Below are 18,570 nucleotides of genomic sequence, written 5' to 3' on the forward strand. Positions count from 1 at the left end.
TTCTTGCCACCTCTTCTTAATCTCTTCTTCTGTTAGATCCTTATCATTTCTCTCCTTTATTGTGCCCATCCTTGCATGAATTGTCCTCTTAATATCTCCAATTTTCTTGAAGTGATCTCTAGTCTTTCCCATTCTATTTTTATCCTCTACTTTTTTTGCATTGCTTTCTTATCTCTCCTTGCTGTTCTTTGGAACTCTGCATTTGGGTGGGTGTATCTTTCCCTGTGTTGCTTGTCTTTCACTTCTCTTCTTTTCTCAGCTATTTTTTCTGTATACTTTCCTCAGACAACCACTTTTCCTTCGTGCATTTCTTTTTCTTTGGGATGGTTTTGATTACAGCCTCCTGTACAATGTTATGAACCTCCGTCCATAGTTCTTCAGGCAGTCTGTCTATCAGATATAATCCCTTGAATTTGTTTGTCACTTCCACTGTATAATCATAAGGGATTTGATTTATGTCATATTTGAATGGCCTAGTGGTTTTCCCTGCTTTCTTTAATTTCAGCCTGAATTTTGCAATAAGGAGCTCATGATCTGAGCCACAGTCAGCTCCAGGTCTTGTTTTTGCTGACTGTATAGAGCTTCTCTGTCTTTGGCTGGAAAGAACATGATCAATCTGATTTCGATGTTTCCCATCTGCTGATGTCCATGTGTAGAGTGTTTCCAGGCCCTGTGGTTCTTCTCTGGGGCCAGGGAAGCAGACCTGCCCGAAAAGTGCCATTTTGTGAAGAGGGAAGTAAGTGCCAAGGAGCCCTGCTTATGTGGCCCCTGCCTCACGGTCACATGGCTAGGCTGGAGTGGACCAAATCAAGCCCTCAGCTCTGGGTCCTGGGCCCTGCCCCTTTGCCCAAGGGATATGGGGCTTAGGGTTAGTTCAGTTCAGTCTCTCAGTCATGTCCGACTCTTTGCGACCCTATGAACTACAGCACGCCAGGCTTCCCTGTCCTTCACCAACTCCTGGAGGTTGCTCAAACTCATGTCCATTGAGTCAGTGATGCCATCCAACCATCTCATCCTCTGTCATCTCCTTCTCCTGCCTTCAATCTTTCCTAACATCAGGGTCTTTTCTAATGAGTTAGCTCTCCACATCAGGTGGCCAAAGTATTGGGGTTTCAGCTTCAGCATTAATCCTTCCAATGAATATTCAGGACTGATTTCCTTTAGGATGGACTGGTTGGATCTCCTTGCAGTCCAAGGGGCTCTCAAGAGTCTTCTCCAGCACCACAGTTCAAAAGCATCAATTTTTTGGCGCTCAGCTTTCTTTATAGTCCAATTCTCACATCCATACATGACTACTGGAAGAACCATAGCTTTGACTAGATGGATCTTTGTCAGCAAAGTAATGTCTGCTTTTTATTTATTTATTTATTTACTTATTTATTTAATGTCTGCTTTTTAATATGCTGTCTTGGTTTGTCATAGCTTTTCTTCCAAGGAGCAAGCATCTTTTAATGTGATGGCTGCAGTCACCATCTGCAGTGATTTTGGAGCCCAAGAAAATAAAGTCTGTCACTGTTTCCATTGTTTCCCCCATCTATTTGCCATGAAGTGATGTGACCAGATGCCATGATCTTTGGTTTTTGAATTTTGAGTTTTAAGCCAGCTTTTTCACTCTCCTCTTTCACTTTCATCAAGAGGCTCTTTAGTTCCTCTTGGCTTTCTGCCATAAGGATGGTGTCATTTGCATATCTGAGGTTATTGATATTTCTCCCGGCAATTTTGATTCCAGCTTGTAATTCATCCAGCTTGGCATTTTGCATGGTGTACTTTGCATATAAGTTAACTAACCAGGGTGACAATATACAGCCTTGACATACTCCTTTTCCTATTTGGAACCAGTCTGTTCCATGTCCAGTTCTAACTATTGCTTCTTGACCTGCATACAGATTTCTCAGGAGGCAGGTAAGGTTGTCTGGTATTTCCATTGCTTGAAGAATTTTCCACAGTTTGTGGTGATCCACATAGTCAAAGGCTTTGGTGTAGTCAATAAAGCAGAAGTAGATATTTTTCTGGAACTCTCTTGCTTTTTCTATGATCCAATGGATGTTGGCAATTTGCTCTCTGGTTCCTCTGCCTTTTCTAAATCCAACTTGAACATCTGGAGGTTCTTGGTTCATGTACTGTTGAAGCCTAGCTTGGAGAATTTTGAGCATTACTTTGCTAGCATGTGAGATGAGTGGTTGTGAGGTAGTTAGCTCAGTTGGTAAAGAACCCGCCTGCAATGCAGTAGACCCTGGTTCGATTCCTAGGTCAGGGAGATCCAGTGGAGAAGGGATAGGCTACCCGCTCCAGTGTTCTTGGGTTTCCCTTGTGGCTCAGCTGGTAAAGAATCTGCCTGCAATGCAGAAGAACTCAGTTTGATCCCTGGGTTGGGAAGATTTCCTGCAGAAGGGAAAGGCTACCCACTGCAGTATTCTGGCCTAGAGAATTCCATGGACTGTATAGTTGATGGGGTCACAAAGAATTGGACATGCCTGAGGGACTTTCACTTTGAACATTCTTTGGCATTGCCTTTCTTTGGGATTGTGTATTCCCTGGTGGCTCAGACTGTAAAAGCATCTGCCTACAATGCGGGAGGCCTGGGTTCGATCCCTGGGTCGGCAGGATGCCCCTGGAGAAGGAAATGGCAACCCACTCCAGTACTCTTGCCAGGAAAATCCCATGGATGGACGGAGGAGCCTGGTAGGCTACAGTCCATAGGGTCTCAAAGAGTTGGACACGACTGAGCGACTTTACTTTCACTTTCACTTCTTTGGGATTGGAATGAAAACTGACCTTTTCCAGTCCTTGGCTACTGCTGAGTTTTCCAAATTTGTTGGCATATTGAGTGCAGCACTTTAACGGCGTCATTTTTTAGGGTTTGAAATAGCTCAATTGGAATTCCATCACCTCCACTAGTTTTGTTGTTTGTAGGGGCTCAGGGTGGCACTGAGCAAAGTGCAAGTGCAAGTGTTAGTTGCTCGGTCGTGTCTGATCCTTTGCAACTCCAGGGACTATAGCCTGCCAGGTTCCTCTATCCACAGAAAAATTCTCCAGGCAAGAATACTGAAGTGGGTAGCCATTTCCTTCTCCAGGGGATCTTCCCGACCCAGGGTTCGTACCCTGGCCTCCTGCCTTGCGGCAGATTCTGTATGGTCTGAGCCACCAGGGAGCTGCTTTGCTGAAGTTTCTTGGTGTGTGGCGCCCCCTGGTGGTGACATCAGCGCTTCCACTAGGTGGCCTTGGCTTCCCAGCTGGTGCTAGTGGTAAAGAACTTGCCTGCCAATGAAGGAGATTTAAGATGCGTGGGTTCAGTACCCGGGTTGGGAAGATTCCCAGGAGGAGGGCACAGCAACCCACTCCAGTATGCCTGGAGAATCCCATGGAAAGAGGAACCTGGCGCCTTATAGTCCATAGGGTCACAAAGAGACTTGGCCCGCGCGCAAGGACCTGGCTGTAGGAGCCCTCAGCCTCTGGAGATCAGGTGGTCGCTCCTCAGAGAGAGGGAGGGCCCCTGCACCAGGGAGGGCCCCTGCACCCTGTCATGGACATAATGGGCCCTCCGTCTCTGGAGCAGCTGCCGTGGTGCTTGAGAGACTGAAGTCCACCCTTGAATTTGCCCCGTGTACAGACCAGGCACTTCCTTGTGCTTCTGCCCCGGCCATCCCCTGTGTAGGGAGCAGCCTGCCCGTGGCCATGCTCTCTGGATCACGCTGAGAGTCTTTACTCTGATGTAAGGCCTCCTCTTACATCAGAGGAAAAGGCTCTGCTTTTTTACAGCCTTCATGGGCAGGCAGCTGTCATGTGCTGTTTTATCCCCATCACATTTTGCAGCCTTTAGCGCAGTGTGTGTATCCATGTGGGCTTCCTGTCTGTCTGGACTCCAAGCTCCAGCAGTGCAGGAACTTTGTTTTGGATTCCTCATTTCTCCACCAGTGAGTCCTGAGCATCTGTGAGTGGCTCATGGTGGGTCCTGAACTGTTTGTCACATGGATGTCTGTCGTCTGGGGACCCAGTATGCGCGGCCGCCGGAATTCCCTGTCACACTGTTACTGAGTAACACACCGTGCCCCCAGGCCCGCCTAGTCTGCCTGAACCATGGGGGAGGCCCGCAGGGACAGCAGCAGCAGCCTGCAGCACAAGAAGCCACCGTGGCTGAAGCTGGACATCCCGGCCGTGCTGCCCCCGGCAGCAGAGGAGCCCAGCTTCCTGCAGGTAGGCCCTGGGCAGCGGGGGATGCGGGTCCAGCCCGTCCAGCGCCCTCACCAGGACCCCGTCGCCCAGCCCTTGAGACGCCAGGCGTTCCTGCGGAGCGTGAGCATGCCGGCCGAGCCCGCCCACGTCCCTTCGCCCCACCAGGAGCCCCGGCGGCCAGCGCTGCAGCGCCAGATGTCCATCACGCAGACCATCCGCAGGTACTGGGCTGTCCTGGCTGCTCGGGGCGGGCAGGGCCCTGGGGCAGAGGCAGCACACAGGGTCCCTTCGGGGCCTTCTCGATCCTGTCCCCGCATCCCCGCTCCCCTGCTCTCAGGCCGGCCCCCCAGCACCTGCTCTCTCTTCTGTCTTCCCACCCAACGCTCTGGCCCTGGACAGCCGTTGGGTGCGCCCCGGGCGCGTCCACACTCTGCCCCTTTTGGGCCCCCCGCTGCCTGCCAGGCCCTCATGCAGCGCCCGTCTCTCTCTCGGTCCCTGCTCAGATACCGTGGGCAGGGCAGGCGTGTGCTGGCGTCCACGAACGTGAGCATGGCTTGTGGGCTCCCGGAGCTGCCAGCGTTGCTGGTGTCCCCGGGGCTCCTGATGGCAGGCGCGGCAGCATTTCTGCTTGCATGTCCGAGGGCCGTGGGCAGCCTGCGCAGGGCTGCGGCACCCGCTTCCCGGGTTCTGCCGTGTGCCAGGCCCAGCTGCGACTCATGGCCACGCTCCGTCTGGCTGAACTCTGACCTCTGCCCAGCCTCGGTGTCTCTCCACAAATCACCACCTCAAGGAGGGCGTGAGGGCTTGTGTGAAACACTCACCCGTTTCACTCAGGCCTGCCGTCTCTGGTGCTGGTGGCAGTTTAGAGTTGGCTAACTGTGTGGGGGTGGCCAGAGCTGGAACCCACTTCTCCCCTCAATCAGCCGCAGCCCACCTGGGCCCCTGGAGGGTCTGGAGGCCTGCGGCAGGCATGCCCAGGGGGAACTCCTCTGAGGCCCGGGTTGGGGGAAGGGACAGCCGGGCGCCCTTGCTGAGCCCCTCCCCTGGCAGGGGCACGGCCGACTGGTTTGGAGTGAGCAAGGACAGTGACAGCACTCAGAAGTGGCAGCGCAAGAGCATCCGCCACTGCAGCCAGCGCTACGGGAAGCTGAAGCCCCAGGTTATCCGCGAGCTAGACCTGCCCAGCCAGGACAACGTGTCGCTGACCAGCACCGAGACGCCGCCTCCTCTGTACGTGGGGCCGTGCCAGCTGGGCATGCAGAAGGTATGCCCTCCCACGGGCCCCTCACTCGGCTCCTCTGGGCGGGGCCGGAAACACAGCCAGCCCGAGCAAAGGCGGTCCCTGGGAGCTCCTGGATTCGGATGGTGGTCGGATGCTCCTGTAAAGGCACCTAAGATGCTTTCTGGGATGAGAGGCTCCTGAGGGAGGCCAGGGACCTGGGGCTGAACCTTGGCCAGCGTCTACGCGGGGAGCACCGCAGGATGGACGGCACTGTAACATGAACACAGGCGGAGAGGAGGCCCTGGGCGCACTGGGCTGGGGCGGAACCCACTCAGCTGTCCAGGGGCCCGCTGGGTGGTGGGTTGAGCAGCAGCTGTGTTCTCCACAGAGGGATCTGGGGTGGGGAAGGAGCCCCCTTGGCCAGACCCAGCCCCAACTCTGGCATCTCCTCCCCTCCAGATCGTAGACCCCCTGGCCCGGGGCCGCGCTTTCCGCTTGGCGGATGATGCCGACGGCCTGAGCGCCCCGCACACGCCCGTCACGCCGGGTGCCGCCTCCCTCTGCTCCTTCTCCAGCTCCCGCTCCGGTTTCAACCGGCTCCCACGGCGGCGCAAGCGCGAGTCGGTGGCCAAGATGAGCTTCCGGGCAGCCGCTGCGCTGGTGAAGGTGGGTGCAAGGGCCTAGGTGGGGTTTGGGGGCGAGTCGGCTGCATGGAGCCGCGGGCTTACTCCCTTGCTGGCAGGGTCGCTCTGTTAGGGATGGCACGTTACGCCGCGCCCAGCGCCGAAGCTTCACTCCTGCCAGCTTCCTGGAGGAGGACACGGCTGACTTCCCTGACGAGCTGGACACGTCTTTCTTTGCCCGGGTAAGAGCCTGGCGCCATCACCCTGATCCCTCTGCCTAAGCTTCCCACGCTGATCGCGCGTGTTTGCTCAGGAAGGTGTCCTCCACGAGGAGCTGTCCACTTACCCGGACGAGGTGTTCGAGTCCCCATCGGAGGCAGCGCTTAAAGACTGGGAGAGAGCCCCAGAGCAGGTGGACCTCACGGGCGGCGCCCTGGACCGCAGCGAGCTGGAGCGCAGCCACCTGATGCTGTGAGTGCCTCCTGGCGAGCTCCGTGGAGGAAACGCTCCCGGCTGTCAGGAGCAGCTGCCCCAAGGCATGACGCCCAAGGGGACCCCCGGAGGGGGTCATCTCGTGGACTGGGAACCCAGCTTGGCAACTAGGTTTGGTGGCCCCAGGACTGGGCACCATTCAAATTGGGCTGTTCATCCCTGGAAGAGGATGACGGTCCCAGAGCCCACAGCCTGGAGAGGATCCAGTGGGCGAGGAGGTGGCGTCGTTAATACTTGCAGATGTAGGTCTGACCCCACCTGCTTGCCATTCCGGGAGTGGCTCGGGCCGCTCTGCTTCTGCTCGGCGGGGCTGACTTCAGCCTGTCGCACATGGGAGCAGGACAGACTCGGAGGGTCGTCCTGGTCCCGCCGGGGATGGACTGCAGCGTGTGGGCACTCTGGGGCTGGCGGTGACAGGGCCCCCCCTCCCCAGGCCCCTGGAACGTGGCTGGCGCAAGCAGAAGGAGGGCGGCGCAGCGGCCCCGCAGCCCAAGGTGCGGCTGAGGCAGGAGGTGGTGAGCACGGCGGGGCAGCGGCGGGGCCAGCGCATCGCGATGCCTGTGCGCAAGTTGTTCGCCAGGGAGAAGCGGCCGTACGGGCTGGGCATGGTGGGCCGGCTAACCAACCGCACTTACCGCAAGCGAATCGACAGCTATGTCAAACGCCAGATTGAAGACATGGACGACCACAGGTAGGCCACGAGGGGAGGGGTTTTGGGCAGGCAAGGCACCTGGGCGCGGGCGCTCCAGGTTGGGGATGGCGCCTCTGCTGACGCTTTGCCCCGCAGGCCCTTCTTCACCTACTGGCTCACGTTCGTGCACTCGCTCGTCACCATTCTAGCCGTGTGCATCTATGGCGTGGCGCCTGTGGGCTTCTCACAGCACGAGACAGTAGACTCGGTGAGCCAAGCCCCGGTGCCCTCCGGGTGTCCTCCGGTCCCCGCCCTGCGAAGTCTGGGCTCCCTCCCGCCCACTCTGATGGGAGGGGGCGCGGCCGAGCTGTCTTATCTTTCTCTCCACCTCCCAGGTGCTGCGCAACCGTGGGGTCTACGAGAATGTCAAGTACGTGCAACAGGAGAACTTCTGGATCGGGCCCAGCTCGGTGAGGGCGGGGCGGGGCGGGGCCCGGTGGGGGCGGGGCGGGGCCCTGGGCTCGCCGAGGCCTGGCCGCAGCTGCGCATCGTCCTCCCCGCAGGAGGCCCTCATTCACCTGGGTGCCAAGTTCTCGCCGTGCATGCGCCAGGACCCGCAGGTGCATAGTTTCATCCATGCTGCGCGCGAGCGCGAGAAGCACTCGGCCTGCTGCGTGCGTAACGACCGGTCAGGTTGTGTGCAGACCTCGGAGGAGGAGTGCTCGGTGAGGATCTGCCCGCAACTCAGTTCGCACCCTTGTCTGCACCTTGTTTCCTTGGGACTTCGGGCAGAGCTGGTTGAGTTGTTCTAAACCCCTGGTTCTCAGCACACGATGCCGTCTGTCTGTGCAAGGCCCCTCGCCTCAGTCTTTCCTTCTTATCCCATCCCTCCTCCATCTCCTGCTGCTCCCCCTGCAGACTGTATGTCCTTAATTTTACTTTTTTTTTTTTAAATGACCGAGCGGCAGGGCTTGGGGGATCTTAGTTTCTGTACTAGGGATCCAAACCCAGGGCCTGGCAGTGAAAGGACCAAGTCCTAACCACTGCACCACCAGGGAATTCTGCCTGTTTTTAATTTGGGTGTGGCCTTCCCATCTTGTTTTTGGGCACCTGTCATAAGTTTATGTAAATAATATTGCCTTACTTTTCTCACTAAATTTTAAACAACTTCATCCAAGTTTTTATCATCTTATGTGGAGCTCCCAGTTTGTACCAGTTGCCTAATTTTGGGCACGGGTGGTTTCTGTTTTCAAGCTAATAGGAACTATGCTGTTGAACTCATAACAATCTCCCAACATGCGAGCAGTTTCCTGAGTGCAAACTCATGGAGGGGCTCCGGGGAATGGGGGCATGTAGAGCCAGAGGGAGGAGCTCAGGGTCTCTGATCCCAGCCTCCCGGAAACGGTGGGACAGTGGGCTCTGACCAGGGCGGAGCCCGTGTCCTCTCACAGTCCACGCTGGCAGTGTGGGTGAAGTGGCCCCTGCATCCCAGTGCCCCAGACCTTGCTGGCCAAAAGAGGCGGTACGGCTCTGTCTGCCATCAGGATCCCAGGTCAGTCCAGCTGCACCCCCCACCTCTGTTTGTCCATGTCTCCCTTGGGGGGGCGGTGGAGGGCGGTATAATTGCTCTCCTTATTGTCCAGTAGGGTGGGAGGGTGCTAAGCCAAGAGCACAGAGTGAGGTCTGACCACACCCTGGGCTTGTGCAGGGTGTGTGATGAGCCTTCTTCTGAGGACCCCCACGAGTGGCCAGATGACATCACCAAGTGGCCGGTGAGCTGGTGTGGAGGGGTTGTTCGGGAGCAACCTTCCTGTCAGGGAGGAATCCACAGCTCACCCATCAGTGATGCCTGAGGTCTCCCCTGAGGGACCACCCTGTTTTCAGATGCTCTGCCCTGGCCTTCAGCCAGCCGGTCCATCCACTACAGCCTCCCTTTCTAAGTAGAACCAGGTGGAGCCTTAAGAGGTCAAATGACATCATGCCAGTTTGACAGATGCCCTAACTGAGGCCCAGGGTTTGTAATCTGCTTGACGCCAACAGGGGCCTGTCTCCTAGCCTAGGAGCCTGTCCATCTCTGCTCCAGACAAGCGTGGTGTGGGGCCCAAGGTTAGGGGTGACCTTGACCCAACTCATCCCCATTTGTGACCCAGATCTGCACCAAGAACAGTGCCGGGAACCACACGAACCATCCGCACATGGACTGCGTCATCACAGGCCGGCCCTGCTGCATCGGCACCAAGGGCAGGTAGGGGTGCCCGGGCCCGGGCTCACAGTGCCGCCTCAGGGCTGAGTCCTGCTCTCGTACCCAGGATCCCCGGGGCTGTGGGGCGAGGAAGGGGCCAGACGTATCCAGGCCAACAAGGTGGGCGAGTGGGGCCGAAACCTGAGCCTGGGAGTCCTCCCATCTCTGGCCTGACCTTCCAGGTGTGAGATCACCTCCCGGGAGTACTGTGACTTCATGAGGGGTTACTTCCACGAGGAGGCCACACTCTGCTCCCAGGTAGGCCTCTTGGGGGGGGTCCCTTCCTGTGCCGCGGGCGGTGGCGGGTGCTCACGGTCACTCTGCACAGGTGCACTGCATGGACGACGTGTGTGGGCTCCTGCCCTTCCTCAACCCCGAGGTGCCTGACCAGTTCTACCGCCTGTGGCTGTCCCTCTTCTTGCACGCTGGGCAAGTGACACCATGTGGGCTGCAGGGGGCTGGGGGGAGGAGGTGGTCCCAGGGACCCCAGGAGTAGCTGGTCAGCACTCTTTGCTGAGTGCCCCCTCCCCACAGGGTCCTGCACTGCCTGGTGTCTGTCTGCTTCCAGATGACAGTCCTGCGGGACCTGGAGAAGCTGGCGGGCTGGCACCGCATAGCCATCATCTACCTGCTCAGTGGCGTCACTGGTAACCTGGCTAGTGCCATTTTCCTGCCGTACCGGGCAGAGGTGAGGCTGCCCCCCACGTGCTGCCCAGCATGAACTGGGTCCAGCAGACCTGCGCCCCTGCCGTGCCCTGTCCCGACTGGGGCTCCCGTCCTGATCCACTCTGGGCCGAGGGAGGGGGGCGGGGTGGGGAAGCCTGCCCCTGTCCACTGGCTCAGGGTCACCTGCACCCCTAGGTGGGCCCGGCCGGCTCGCAGTTCGGCATCCTGGCCTGCCTCTTCGTGGAGCTCTTCCAGAGCTGGCAGATTCTAGCACGGCCCTGGCGCGCCTTCTTCAAGCTGCTGGCTGTGGTGCTCTTCCTCTTCACCTTTGGCCTGCTGCCCTGGATCGACAACTTCGCCCACATCTCGGGCTTCGTCAGTGGCCTCTTCCTCTCCTTTGCCTTTCTGCCCTACATCAGCTTTGGCAAGTTCGACCTGTACCGCAAACGCTGCCAGATCATCATCTTTCAGGTGGTCTTCCTGGGCCTGCTGGCCGGCCTGGTGGTCCTCTTCTACTTCTATCCTGTCCGCTGTGAGTGGTGCGAGTTCCTCACCTGCATTCCCTTCACCGACAAGTTCTGTGAGAAGTATGAGCTGGACGCTCAGCTCCACTGAGCTGGCGGGCGCTGGGGCCGTGTGCCCATGGCCGGAGCCAGGCCTGCCAGGCCTAAGGCTTGGGACTCTGCCCAGGAGCCCTGCTTCCCACACACTTTGCCGTGTTCACTGCTGTTGAACCCCTCGTACTTCCGGGCACTTATCACACTAGTTCCTGAGATTACCTTCTAACTAGCCTTCTGACGACCACCTCATGTGGCCAATAAACAGACTGGGCGCGTTTTAGCTGCCACTAACTCAACCAGAGCTGCCACCTCCTTTCTGGTTTCAGCTGGGTGCTGTGGAGGGATGTCCTTCAGGCCCCAGGCCTCCCACCCACAAGTTCCCAGAACAAGGCATTCAGTGTCAGGTATACCTCCCAGGGAAGTCCTCCGCCAGGTGCACACACCCTGTCCTCTGTAGAGTGACTGGTAGGTGACAAATGGACAAGGACCCAGGAATATCACACTTCCCCACACACACTTGGAAGCGCCCCACGGCAGCCAGGCCACATCCCTTTCCAGGAGCCAGGCACCCACGGGCTGAAGCTGGAGGCCCTGACCAGGCTGGGCTCAGACGCCCTTGTTTCCCACGAGTAGAAACAGAGCCGCACTCTGCTTTGACTTCCTCTTCGCTGCAGAGATGACATGACAGGTGTGTATAGCTTGGGGAGCGGTGTGGCCAAGGGCTCAGGTACAGCATCCCAATGGTGTGACTGCCGGCAGGGTCCCCGCCTGTGCCCCCCTATGGGGACATGACTTTCCAAACCTCAAAGCAAACAGGTTTATTCTGTACACAGGGCCAGGCCCACAGCCCTGGGATCAGGGTTCACTTGAGAGTCCAGGCGAGTCCAGCTGGGGTCAGGCTCTCTCCTACCCGTCTGGGGATAGGGCATGGTGGCCCAAGGCTTCCTTCTGCCAGGGAAGAGCTCAGCTGCCCGCACACAGAGCTGTCCAAGTCTGGAGATTCATTTTTGTCTCAGCTTTTTGATGAAGGACACCTCATCCCGATTCCGGATACCGTAACTGAAAGAGAAGGAAAGGCACAGAGTCCAGCCTACAGAAGGGCCCATCTGTGACTCTTCCTCCGAGGCTTGTGCGGGATGAGAGAGGCCAGGCGGGAAGAGCGCAGTGTGAAGGGGCAGGGCCATGCTCCCCCGCCATGCACACTCATAACCCTCTCTCCTGGCTCTGCAGCCTGAAGTGCTGCAGCTCCTTTGCCTCCTGTCCTCCAGGCACGGAGGCCTCCAGGAGTTCCTTGCAGGACAGCCTCAGTCCAGTCAGGGACTCTCCTGGTCTCACACATTCCCCAGAAACGGATTTAAGATCCCTCCTTCCTTAAGAGCCTCTGGAGGAAACCCTGGCCCTATGGCAGGGCCTGGGGAACAAGAGGGCCACAGATCAGATAGCTCCCTGTAACTCAAGATGGAGCCTGAACTTACTCTCGGAGTTTCTTCTGGTCTTCTGTGAGCTTCTCTCCTGCGGAGGTCAAGTGGTATGTCCTCCACACATAGGACCTACAGATGGGAATTCAGCAAACCACAAGCCGGGTGAGCAGGGCAGCTGGGATGCAGAAGCTGTGTAGGAGGAGGGCTCAAGGTGCTCAACTCTGTGAGGCCTGAGGCGTTGCAAATGAAACAGGCACCAAGATAGCCATCGGAACACTTGATTCAGAAGGAGGCTGAGAGCATCCAGGCAAGGAGCCGGCAGCAGCTCCTCTAACCAGGGAAGCCAAATCCAGACACACTGGGCATGCCCTAAGGTGTCCCCATGTGCAGCTACCCAGCTGCCTGCGTGGTAATGCAGAGAAGGAGCAGCTGGGGCAGGGCCCGCAGGCACAGGAACACCTGCCCTTTTTGAAGGCTCAGGACAGGGAGCTCGATGCTCTAGGGCTCATCCTGAGCAGAGCTCAGGAGATGAAAAGGCTCCTTCGTGTCCAGCACGTCCTCCCCGTCTCCCAGGAAGGGCTGAGGGAGGACCTGAGGCTCCACTCACCAGCTGATGTGCTGAATGCCTCCCTCGCGCTCCTGCCTGAGCTGCACGTATCTCTGGATGGCCTTCTTCAGGTCCAGGACCGTGGCGTTCTGGACTACAACCACAGCTGCACAAGCGGGAGAGGATCCACAGCATCAGGTGGCAAGAGGAGAAGCCCAGAAGCTCTGTTGAGCCCTGTTACTTTCCGAGGCTCAAGTCTGGGCAGGTGTGGGTGTGCCCACCAGCCCTGGGCACAGCCCGGAGTTTCCACCCACCAGCCCCGTTAACATCCCCTCCTGTGAAGGTTCAGACTGCTCGGCCTGAGGGGGAGGGCAGCACTTACGCATAACTTCTCCATCCATCTTGCACACTCGGACTGTCATTGCTTGGCCATATTCTAATGCTATTTGGGAATTAACCTCTTCCAAAGTAACCTGGAAAAGACCAAAGGTGGAAGCGGAAGCTCTTTTCACCACCCCGGACAACAAAGGCAGACAAGCTGACAGTGTTTATAAAGTTAGGCAGAACCTTCGTGAAGTCTGCTATGCTAAGTCACTTCAGTCGTGTCCGACTCTGTGCGACCCCATAGACGGCAGCTCACCAGGCTCCGCCGTCCCTAGGGTTCTCCAGGCAAGAATACTGGAGTGGGCTGCCATTTCTTTCTCCAGTGCATGAAAGGGAAAAGTGAAAGTGAAGTCGCTCAGTCGTGTCCGACTCTGTGCGACCCCATGGACTGTAGCCTACCAGGCTCCTCCGTCCATGGGATTTTCCAGGCAAGAGTACTGGAGTGGGGTGCCATTGCCTTCTCCTCTCTGAAGACTGGCTTCCTGAAAAATAGAATAAGCTTGATGAGGTAGGAGCTGGCTTGGTGCCTGAAGTCTGAGGAGAGAGGAAAACTGGGAAACATTGATCTTTTATTTTTTACTTGAAAACTACATTATTTTTGTTTACCCCAGGCTTCTGCACACCAACTTCAGGTTGTTTTTAAAACACTGCTGACATGTCAAGTGCCCTAACTAGTTGATTTTTTCGATTCCCCGTTTAAATTTTGCGCCCGAGGCCAGAGCCTCGCTCGCCTCCAGGCCCGGCAGGAGCCTTCTGCCTAGACGCTTCGCTATGCTCGGAAACGCCTTCCCGAGGCCTAGGCCGCAGCCCCCAGTGGCCGCAGGGTCCGTCCGCGCCCCGCCCCCCGCCCGGGGGAACGACGCGGCCCTCGCGCACCTGGATCGGAAGATCGCAGAGCAGCGGGTCTTGCACAACCATGGCCAGGCCCTCCTGGAACACGTCCACCGCCTCGGAGTGCGGCAGCGCCTCCTCCTCGTCCTCCTCGTCGTCCTGCGGCTCCGGCCGCGCAGCGACCCGCGGCTCCTCCAGGGTGCCGGGCTTCCCGCCGGCTCCACCCGTACAGCCGCTCCGCGCGACAGAGGCGGCGCGCACGCGCTGGGACGGCTGCTATAGCCCGCCTCTGGGGCGTTGGGGGGCGGGGCCACTCGATGACCAATGAGAGATGAGCTACTGGGAGCCGGCCCGCCACAACGCTCCCTGGGGGCGGGGAAGTGGCATGACTATTGGTGGGCTGGCTGGGGGCGGGGCGGGGACCAAGGGGCGCTCGGAACGCCGGCGCGGCGCTGCCGGGAGCGCTGGGCTGTTGGCGGCCATGCTGCTCTTCTGCCCGAGCTGCGGGAACGGGCTGATCGTCGAGGAGGGGCAGCGCTGCCACCGCTTCGCCTGCAACACCTGCCCCTACGTGCACAACGTCACGCGCAAGGTGGGCGCGCGGCGCGGAGGCCGACGCTCTCGCGAGGGCCCCGCGCGACCCGGGCCTTCCCCGCCTGGATCGGCGTCCTGCGGGCCCTGTTCCGGCCTCACCGGCCGCCCCGAGGCGCTCCGCCCGCCATGCGCTGCTCCCAGGGTCTGTGCAGGGTTTTTGCGCCCGGGTCGCTCTTCCCCTCGGTACCCGTGTCACTCGTCGCTCGTGCTTTTACCCGAAGGATTATTTAAAATTGCAGCCTCTTTCTCCATCTCGCCCTTCTTCTAATCTTATTTTTTTTATAGGACTCATTTGCCTTCCATTGCCGTTTATAATTTACTTATGCGCCTTGTTTGTTAATACTAGGGTATAGGCTGTAGAAGGCAGGCATTTTTCAGTTTTTGTTCCCGCTTGTGTTCTAGTCTGAACATCTGGAATATATTGGATATTCATTACAGAATGATACATACTGTGTTAGAACTTGTCATTTTCTATCGATAATGCATGTTTCCTTTTTAGAACACCTTTAATAATTTTTAGAAGTAGAGCACGTTGGTGCTACCTCATTCTTAATGTTTATATACTGCTCCACCATGTAGCTGTGCTGTGGGAGTTTATAGAGTCTGAAATTGTGAAGGGTGACATTTCAAGGACGACTGGTAAAACTTCGAAAATAGTTAGAAAAAATCTCTGTCTGGGAAGAGTGGCTGGGCCACCCTGCCAAGTGCTCCACTTTGGCCTTAGTCGTCTTTGGTTCTCTTATTTCAGTGACCAAGTATCTTAGAGGTGAGAGAACAAGAGGGTCACACCAGAGTTATTTTTTCCTTCCTGCTCTGTTGCTTCATCTAATTCTCACAATCTTTTCTTTGGGGACATCCCAATTGCGGATCCTCCTGATTCTCATGGAGATTCCTGCTCTGTGACAGCAGGAACTGTGCTTCCGTTTAGTATTCCTCCATTCGTGTTGAAGGCAGGAAGCAGAGTCTGGGGTGATACTTGAAGGCATGGTTTGGTGACCCGGCTTTCTACTGTTCACTTACTGGGAGAGTCTGAAGACCTGCAGTTTGTTGTTTGTTAGGTAACAAATCGGAAGTATCCAAAGCTGAAAGAAGTGGATGACGTGCTTGGTGGAGCAGCTGCCTGGGAGAATGTTGACTCTACTGCTGGTGAGAGGGCAAACCTTTTCTGTTTCAGAGCTGTGGGTAGGGATGAGGCCGCTGGCTGTGCCACTGCCTAGCAGCGTCTTTGATGTACTTGTATGAAGTGGGATTCTGAGACTAGAAAGTGTTTTCTTCTCTAATGTATTTGTTATGCAAAGAGTATTGGCACAAGCTTTGGAGTAATTCAGACCTGAGTTAGAGTCTCCGGGTGATCTCATATTGATGCTGATTGGAGTAATTAAAAAATTAGTCTTAAGGATTTTGTTCTAATATAGATTTTCTTAAAGTCAAGATAAAGAGTATTAAACTGCCCTAAATACTCAGCAGATATTTGAATCTTGATTCATTTCTGATAGTGACAGATGTGACCAAGGAAGGAAAGAGAGCCCTCGACACGACCAGTCCAGAGAGGAGGAGGAGCTAATGTGTGATTAGTACTGTCTTTTTACCCCAGAGAGGACCATCCACATCTGCTCTGTTAAAAATCTCGCATGGGCAGAATTTGTCACTGGGAGGTGAATTACACACCAGAATGGCGTCTGAGTGTTTGAAGGAGTTTCCATCAAGAGCAGGGTTCTTGAATTGAAATCTCAGTGAAAGTAAAATTAAAAAAGAAAAAAGTACAGTCAAGATTACAGATCTCCTTCCCTCAGTCCCTCAGTGTGAGAGCACAGTGGGAATGACACCCCCTTGCAGGAAAACCTTGCAGGGCACCCCAGGCAAGGGATACCAGTCGAGCTTGGGAGTGTCTGCTGCTGTGTTTCATGAAACATCCACTTCTAACAAGCACATGTATCATGAGCATCGTTTTCCTTTTTTTAGTAAATGTGGGTCACTGTTTGTTTTTCTTGTTGCCAGAGCCGTGTCCCAAGTGCGAACATCCTCGAGCCTATTTCATGCAGCTTCAGACCCGCTCTGCAGATGAGCCCATGACCACCTTCTACAAGTGCTGCAACGCTCAGTGTGGACACCGCTGGCGGGACTAAACCAGGATGGCCCAGCTGTGTCAGCGTCTGCATGCTTTACTGCCCAGGGTGTATTCCCAGCTACGAGTGTGAACTGTGTGTCCTGAGGGTCTTGGCTGGTGTGGTGGAAAGCTGACCTTTTGAGGGTGGCTGCCCAGGGGGTCAGGAAGTATAGCCTGCCTCCCAGTCAGTAGATGAACTCCTCGATATCCAGGAGGTTCTGTGTGGACAGGAGTATCCATAACTGAGTGCATCCTATTTAAGGTCCTGTTCTTTCTCTTTTACGTTTATTGGGCAATTGTTCTCCTACCATCAGCCAACACTCTTTAATATTTACATTGTTTGTACAACTAATAAAGTAAAACTTATTAGTTTAGTACATTAGATGCCCCTCAGTATTTAACTGTTAATTGCAAACTTATTTAATCAAAACTTATCCTGAATATTTAATTAAAGTTAACAGTCTTGTTATCACCTTCTCAGTGTCTTAAATGCCTTAAGAAGTAGACATCAAACCTTAAACCCCAAAACTGACTGCTATATTTAAGGCCAAACTGGTTACAGAATTGTTAATAACATGGATTTCTATTTATTGTTTATATTTTTGTTTCCTAGAATTGCAGTAAATTTATTAGATTGTATGTTTTTTAATACTTTCTGCATCCATCTTTCTACTCTAAAGAGAAAAAGGACACTCTAGGCTCACAGGGGCAGGATTTTGGTTATTGATAGATTTGTTTCTTGCCCAGGGCCTCAAATTTAATTCCTTCCAAATCTTTCTCTTTATTTTATTGAATTATAGTTGACTTCCCTTGTAGCTCAGCTGGTAAAGAATCTGCCTGCAATGCGGGAGACCTGGGTTCAATCCCTGGGTTGGGAAGATCCCCTGGAAAAGGGAACAGCTACCCACTCCAGTATTCTGATCTAGAGAATTCCATGGACTGTGTAGTCCATGGGATTGCAGTGAGTCAGACACGACTGAGCGACTTCACTTTATAGTTGACTTACAATGTTGTAGTAGTGTCTGGTGTACAGCATAGTGATTCAGTTATACACACATATACATACACACACACATACAAGTGTATATATATTCATACATATGTATACATACTCTTTTTTGTATGTTTTTTCCATTATGATTTATTACAGGATTTTTAATATGGTTCCCTGTGCCAAATCGCTTAATAATGAAGTTTCATTTATGAAATAATAGGACTTAAATTTAACTCTTTCATACAGATTTTTGCATTTTTCCAACTTTTTATTTCTTTTTCTTTTTTGTCCTGCTATGTAGCATGCAGGATCTTAGTTACCCAGCCAGGGACTGAACCTGTCCCCCTGCATTGAGAGCATGGAGTCTTAACCCCTGGACCACCAGGAAAGTCCCAAATTTTTACATTTTTGAAAGATTTTACATTTTTATATTTTTACATTTTTGATTTTGTTATCTTTTATAACTTGTATACTTTGTGTAATTCAGGAAATTAATTTTATTTATTTGTTTTTGTCTGCGTGCAGTCTTCTTGTTGCAGAGCATGGGCTCTAGGGTGCGTGGACTTTTAGTCGTTGTGGCTCATGGACTGTAGAGCTTGGACTCGGCAGTGCTGGCACACAGCTTTAGTTGCCCCAGGCATGTGGGGTCTTCCTGGACCAGGGATCGAACTTGTGTCCCCTTCATTGGCAGGCAGATTGTTAACCACTGGAACACCAGGGAAGTCCACTTTTCAAGAAATTATTAATATTTTTTTGAAATGATTATGGATCACATGTGCATTTTCCTATTGTTAAAACACGTTGACCAGATCCTGAGCCCATTGTCTCCAGTTGGTTTTGTTTCAGAACAGTTTGTCCTGTGGGTGTTACTTTAGTGTCTTCTTAGGCCATCAGGTATGTTTTCTCAGGGGTCTGTTCTCGTTTTCACTTGTTACTTGGGGCAGCATGGTCAGTGGTAAAGGTCATGGCCTCTGAAGTTAGCCTGCCTGCCTGTCAGTTGCTGAACCTCTTTCATTTTCTCCTGTGTAGAATGAAGACAGTAATAGTCTATTTCAGGGGTTCACAATTTTTTCTGTAAAGAGT

The 18,570-nt window shown here is 54.6% G+C and overlaps 3 protein-coding genes across 11 annotated transcripts in view; 2 read left to right on the forward strand and 1 right to left on the reverse strand.

The window, feature by feature from the left end:
- RHBDF1 (rhomboid 5 homolog 1) overlaps positions 1-10,905 on the forward strand; it is a 25,886-nt gene extending 14,981 nt beyond the window's left edge. For 2 of the 8 annotated variants that reach the window (XM_081558504.1, XM_081558503.1), the window contains 17 exons: positions 4,056-4,194; positions 4,264-4,394; positions 5,224-5,437; positions 5,855-6,061; positions 6,138-6,260; positions 6,332-6,489; positions 6,944-7,201; positions 7,298-7,409; positions 7,537-7,611; positions 7,705-7,866; positions 8,593-8,693; positions 8,850-8,913; positions 9,292-9,386; positions 9,566-9,641; positions 9,712-9,816; positions 9,918-10,071; positions 10,245-10,905. In XM_081558504.1, coding sequence (XP_081414630.1) covers positions 4,078-4,194; positions 4,264-4,394; positions 5,224-5,437; positions 5,855-6,061; positions 6,138-6,260; positions 6,332-6,489; positions 6,944-7,201; positions 7,298-7,409; positions 7,537-7,611; positions 7,705-7,866; positions 8,593-8,693; positions 8,850-8,913; positions 9,292-9,386; positions 9,566-9,641; positions 9,712-9,816; positions 9,918-10,034 — 2,115 coding nt within the window. In that variant the 5' untranslated portion in view covers positions 4,056-4,077 and the 3' untranslated portion in view covers positions 10,035-10,071; positions 10,245-10,905. Of the gene's footprint in view, positions 1-4,055; positions 4,395-5,223; positions 5,438-5,854; positions 6,062-6,137; positions 6,261-6,331; positions 6,490-6,943; positions 7,202-7,297; positions 7,410-7,536; positions 7,612-7,704; positions 7,867-8,592; positions 8,694-8,849; positions 8,914-9,291; positions 9,387-9,565; positions 9,642-9,711; positions 9,817-9,917; positions 10,072-10,244 lie in introns of all 8 variants that reach the window. The other 6 variants (XM_081558500.1, XM_081558499.1, XM_081558501.1 and 3 more) reach the window with 5 other exon arrangements.
- A 507-nt stretch (positions 10,906-11,412) lies between these two features.
- On the reverse strand, positions 11,413-14,044 carry SNRNP25 (small nuclear ribonucleoprotein U11/U12 subunit 25). The gene is made up of 5 exons (XM_081558526.1): positions 13,838-14,044; positions 12,960-13,050; positions 12,638-12,743; positions 12,085-12,159; positions 11,413-11,668 (listed from the first exon to the last, which is right to left on the reverse strand). The coding sequence occupies exons 1-5, from the start codon at positions 13,877-13,879 to the stop codon at positions 11,611-11,613; spliced, it is 372 nt and encodes a 123-aa protein (XP_081414652.1). The 5' UTR covers positions 13,880-14,044; the 3' UTR covers positions 11,413-11,610.
- A 199-nt stretch (positions 14,045-14,243) lies between these two features.
- POLR3K (RNA polymerase III subunit K) lies at positions 14,244-16,965 on the forward strand. 2 transcript variants are annotated; one of them, XM_081558524.1, is made up of 3 exons: positions 14,244-14,528; positions 15,445-15,532; positions 16,385-16,965. In XM_081558524.1, exons 1-3 carry the CDS (start codon positions 14,274-14,276, stop codon positions 16,510-16,512), a joined length of 471 nt encoding a protein of 156 aa, XP_081414650.1. In that variant the 5' UTR covers positions 14,244-14,273; the 3' UTR covers positions 16,513-16,965. The 2 variants fall into 2 exon arrangements, with proteins under 2 accessions (XP_081414650.1, XP_081414651.1); XM_081558525.1 differs by having other exon boundaries at positions 14,244-14,384.
- The last annotated feature ends 1,605 nt before the right edge of the window (positions 16,966-18,570 follow it).

Source organism: Giraffa tippelskirchi, chromosome 13 (assembly GCF_054371585.1).
Source record: "Giraffa tippelskirchi isolate mGirTip1 chromosome 13, T2T-mGirTip1v1.2.pri, whole genome shotgun sequence".
NCBI classification, from domain to species: Eukaryota; Metazoa; Chordata; class Mammalia; order Artiodactyla; family Giraffidae; genus Giraffa; species Giraffa tippelskirchi.

Coding starts and splice junctions, on each gene's coding strand:
- SNRNP25 (XM_081558526.1), bottom strand. CDS start 13,879: ATGGTTGTGCAAGACCCGCTGCTCTGCGATCTTCCGATCCAG. Junction 12,744..12,959: donor GATGGATGGAGAAGTTATGC/GTAAGTGCTGCC, acceptor CCGCTTGTGCAG/CTGTGGTTGTAGTCCAGAAC. Junction 11,669..12,084: donor GACCAGAAGAAACTCCGAGA/GTAAGTTCAGGC, acceptor CTTCTCTTTCAG/TTACGGTATCCGGAATCGGG.
- POLR3K (XM_081558524.1), top strand. CDS start 14,274: ATGCTGCTCTTCTGCCCGAGCTGCGGGAACGGGCTGATCGTCGAGGAG. Junction 14,529..15,444: donor CGCCATGCGCTGCTCCCAGG/GTCTGTGCAGGG, acceptor GTTGTTTGTTAG/GTAACAAATCGGAAGTATCC. Junction 15,533..16,384: donor GAATGTTGACTCTACTGCTG/GTGAGAGGGCAA, acceptor TCTTGTTGCCAG/AGCCGTGTCCCAAGTGCGAA.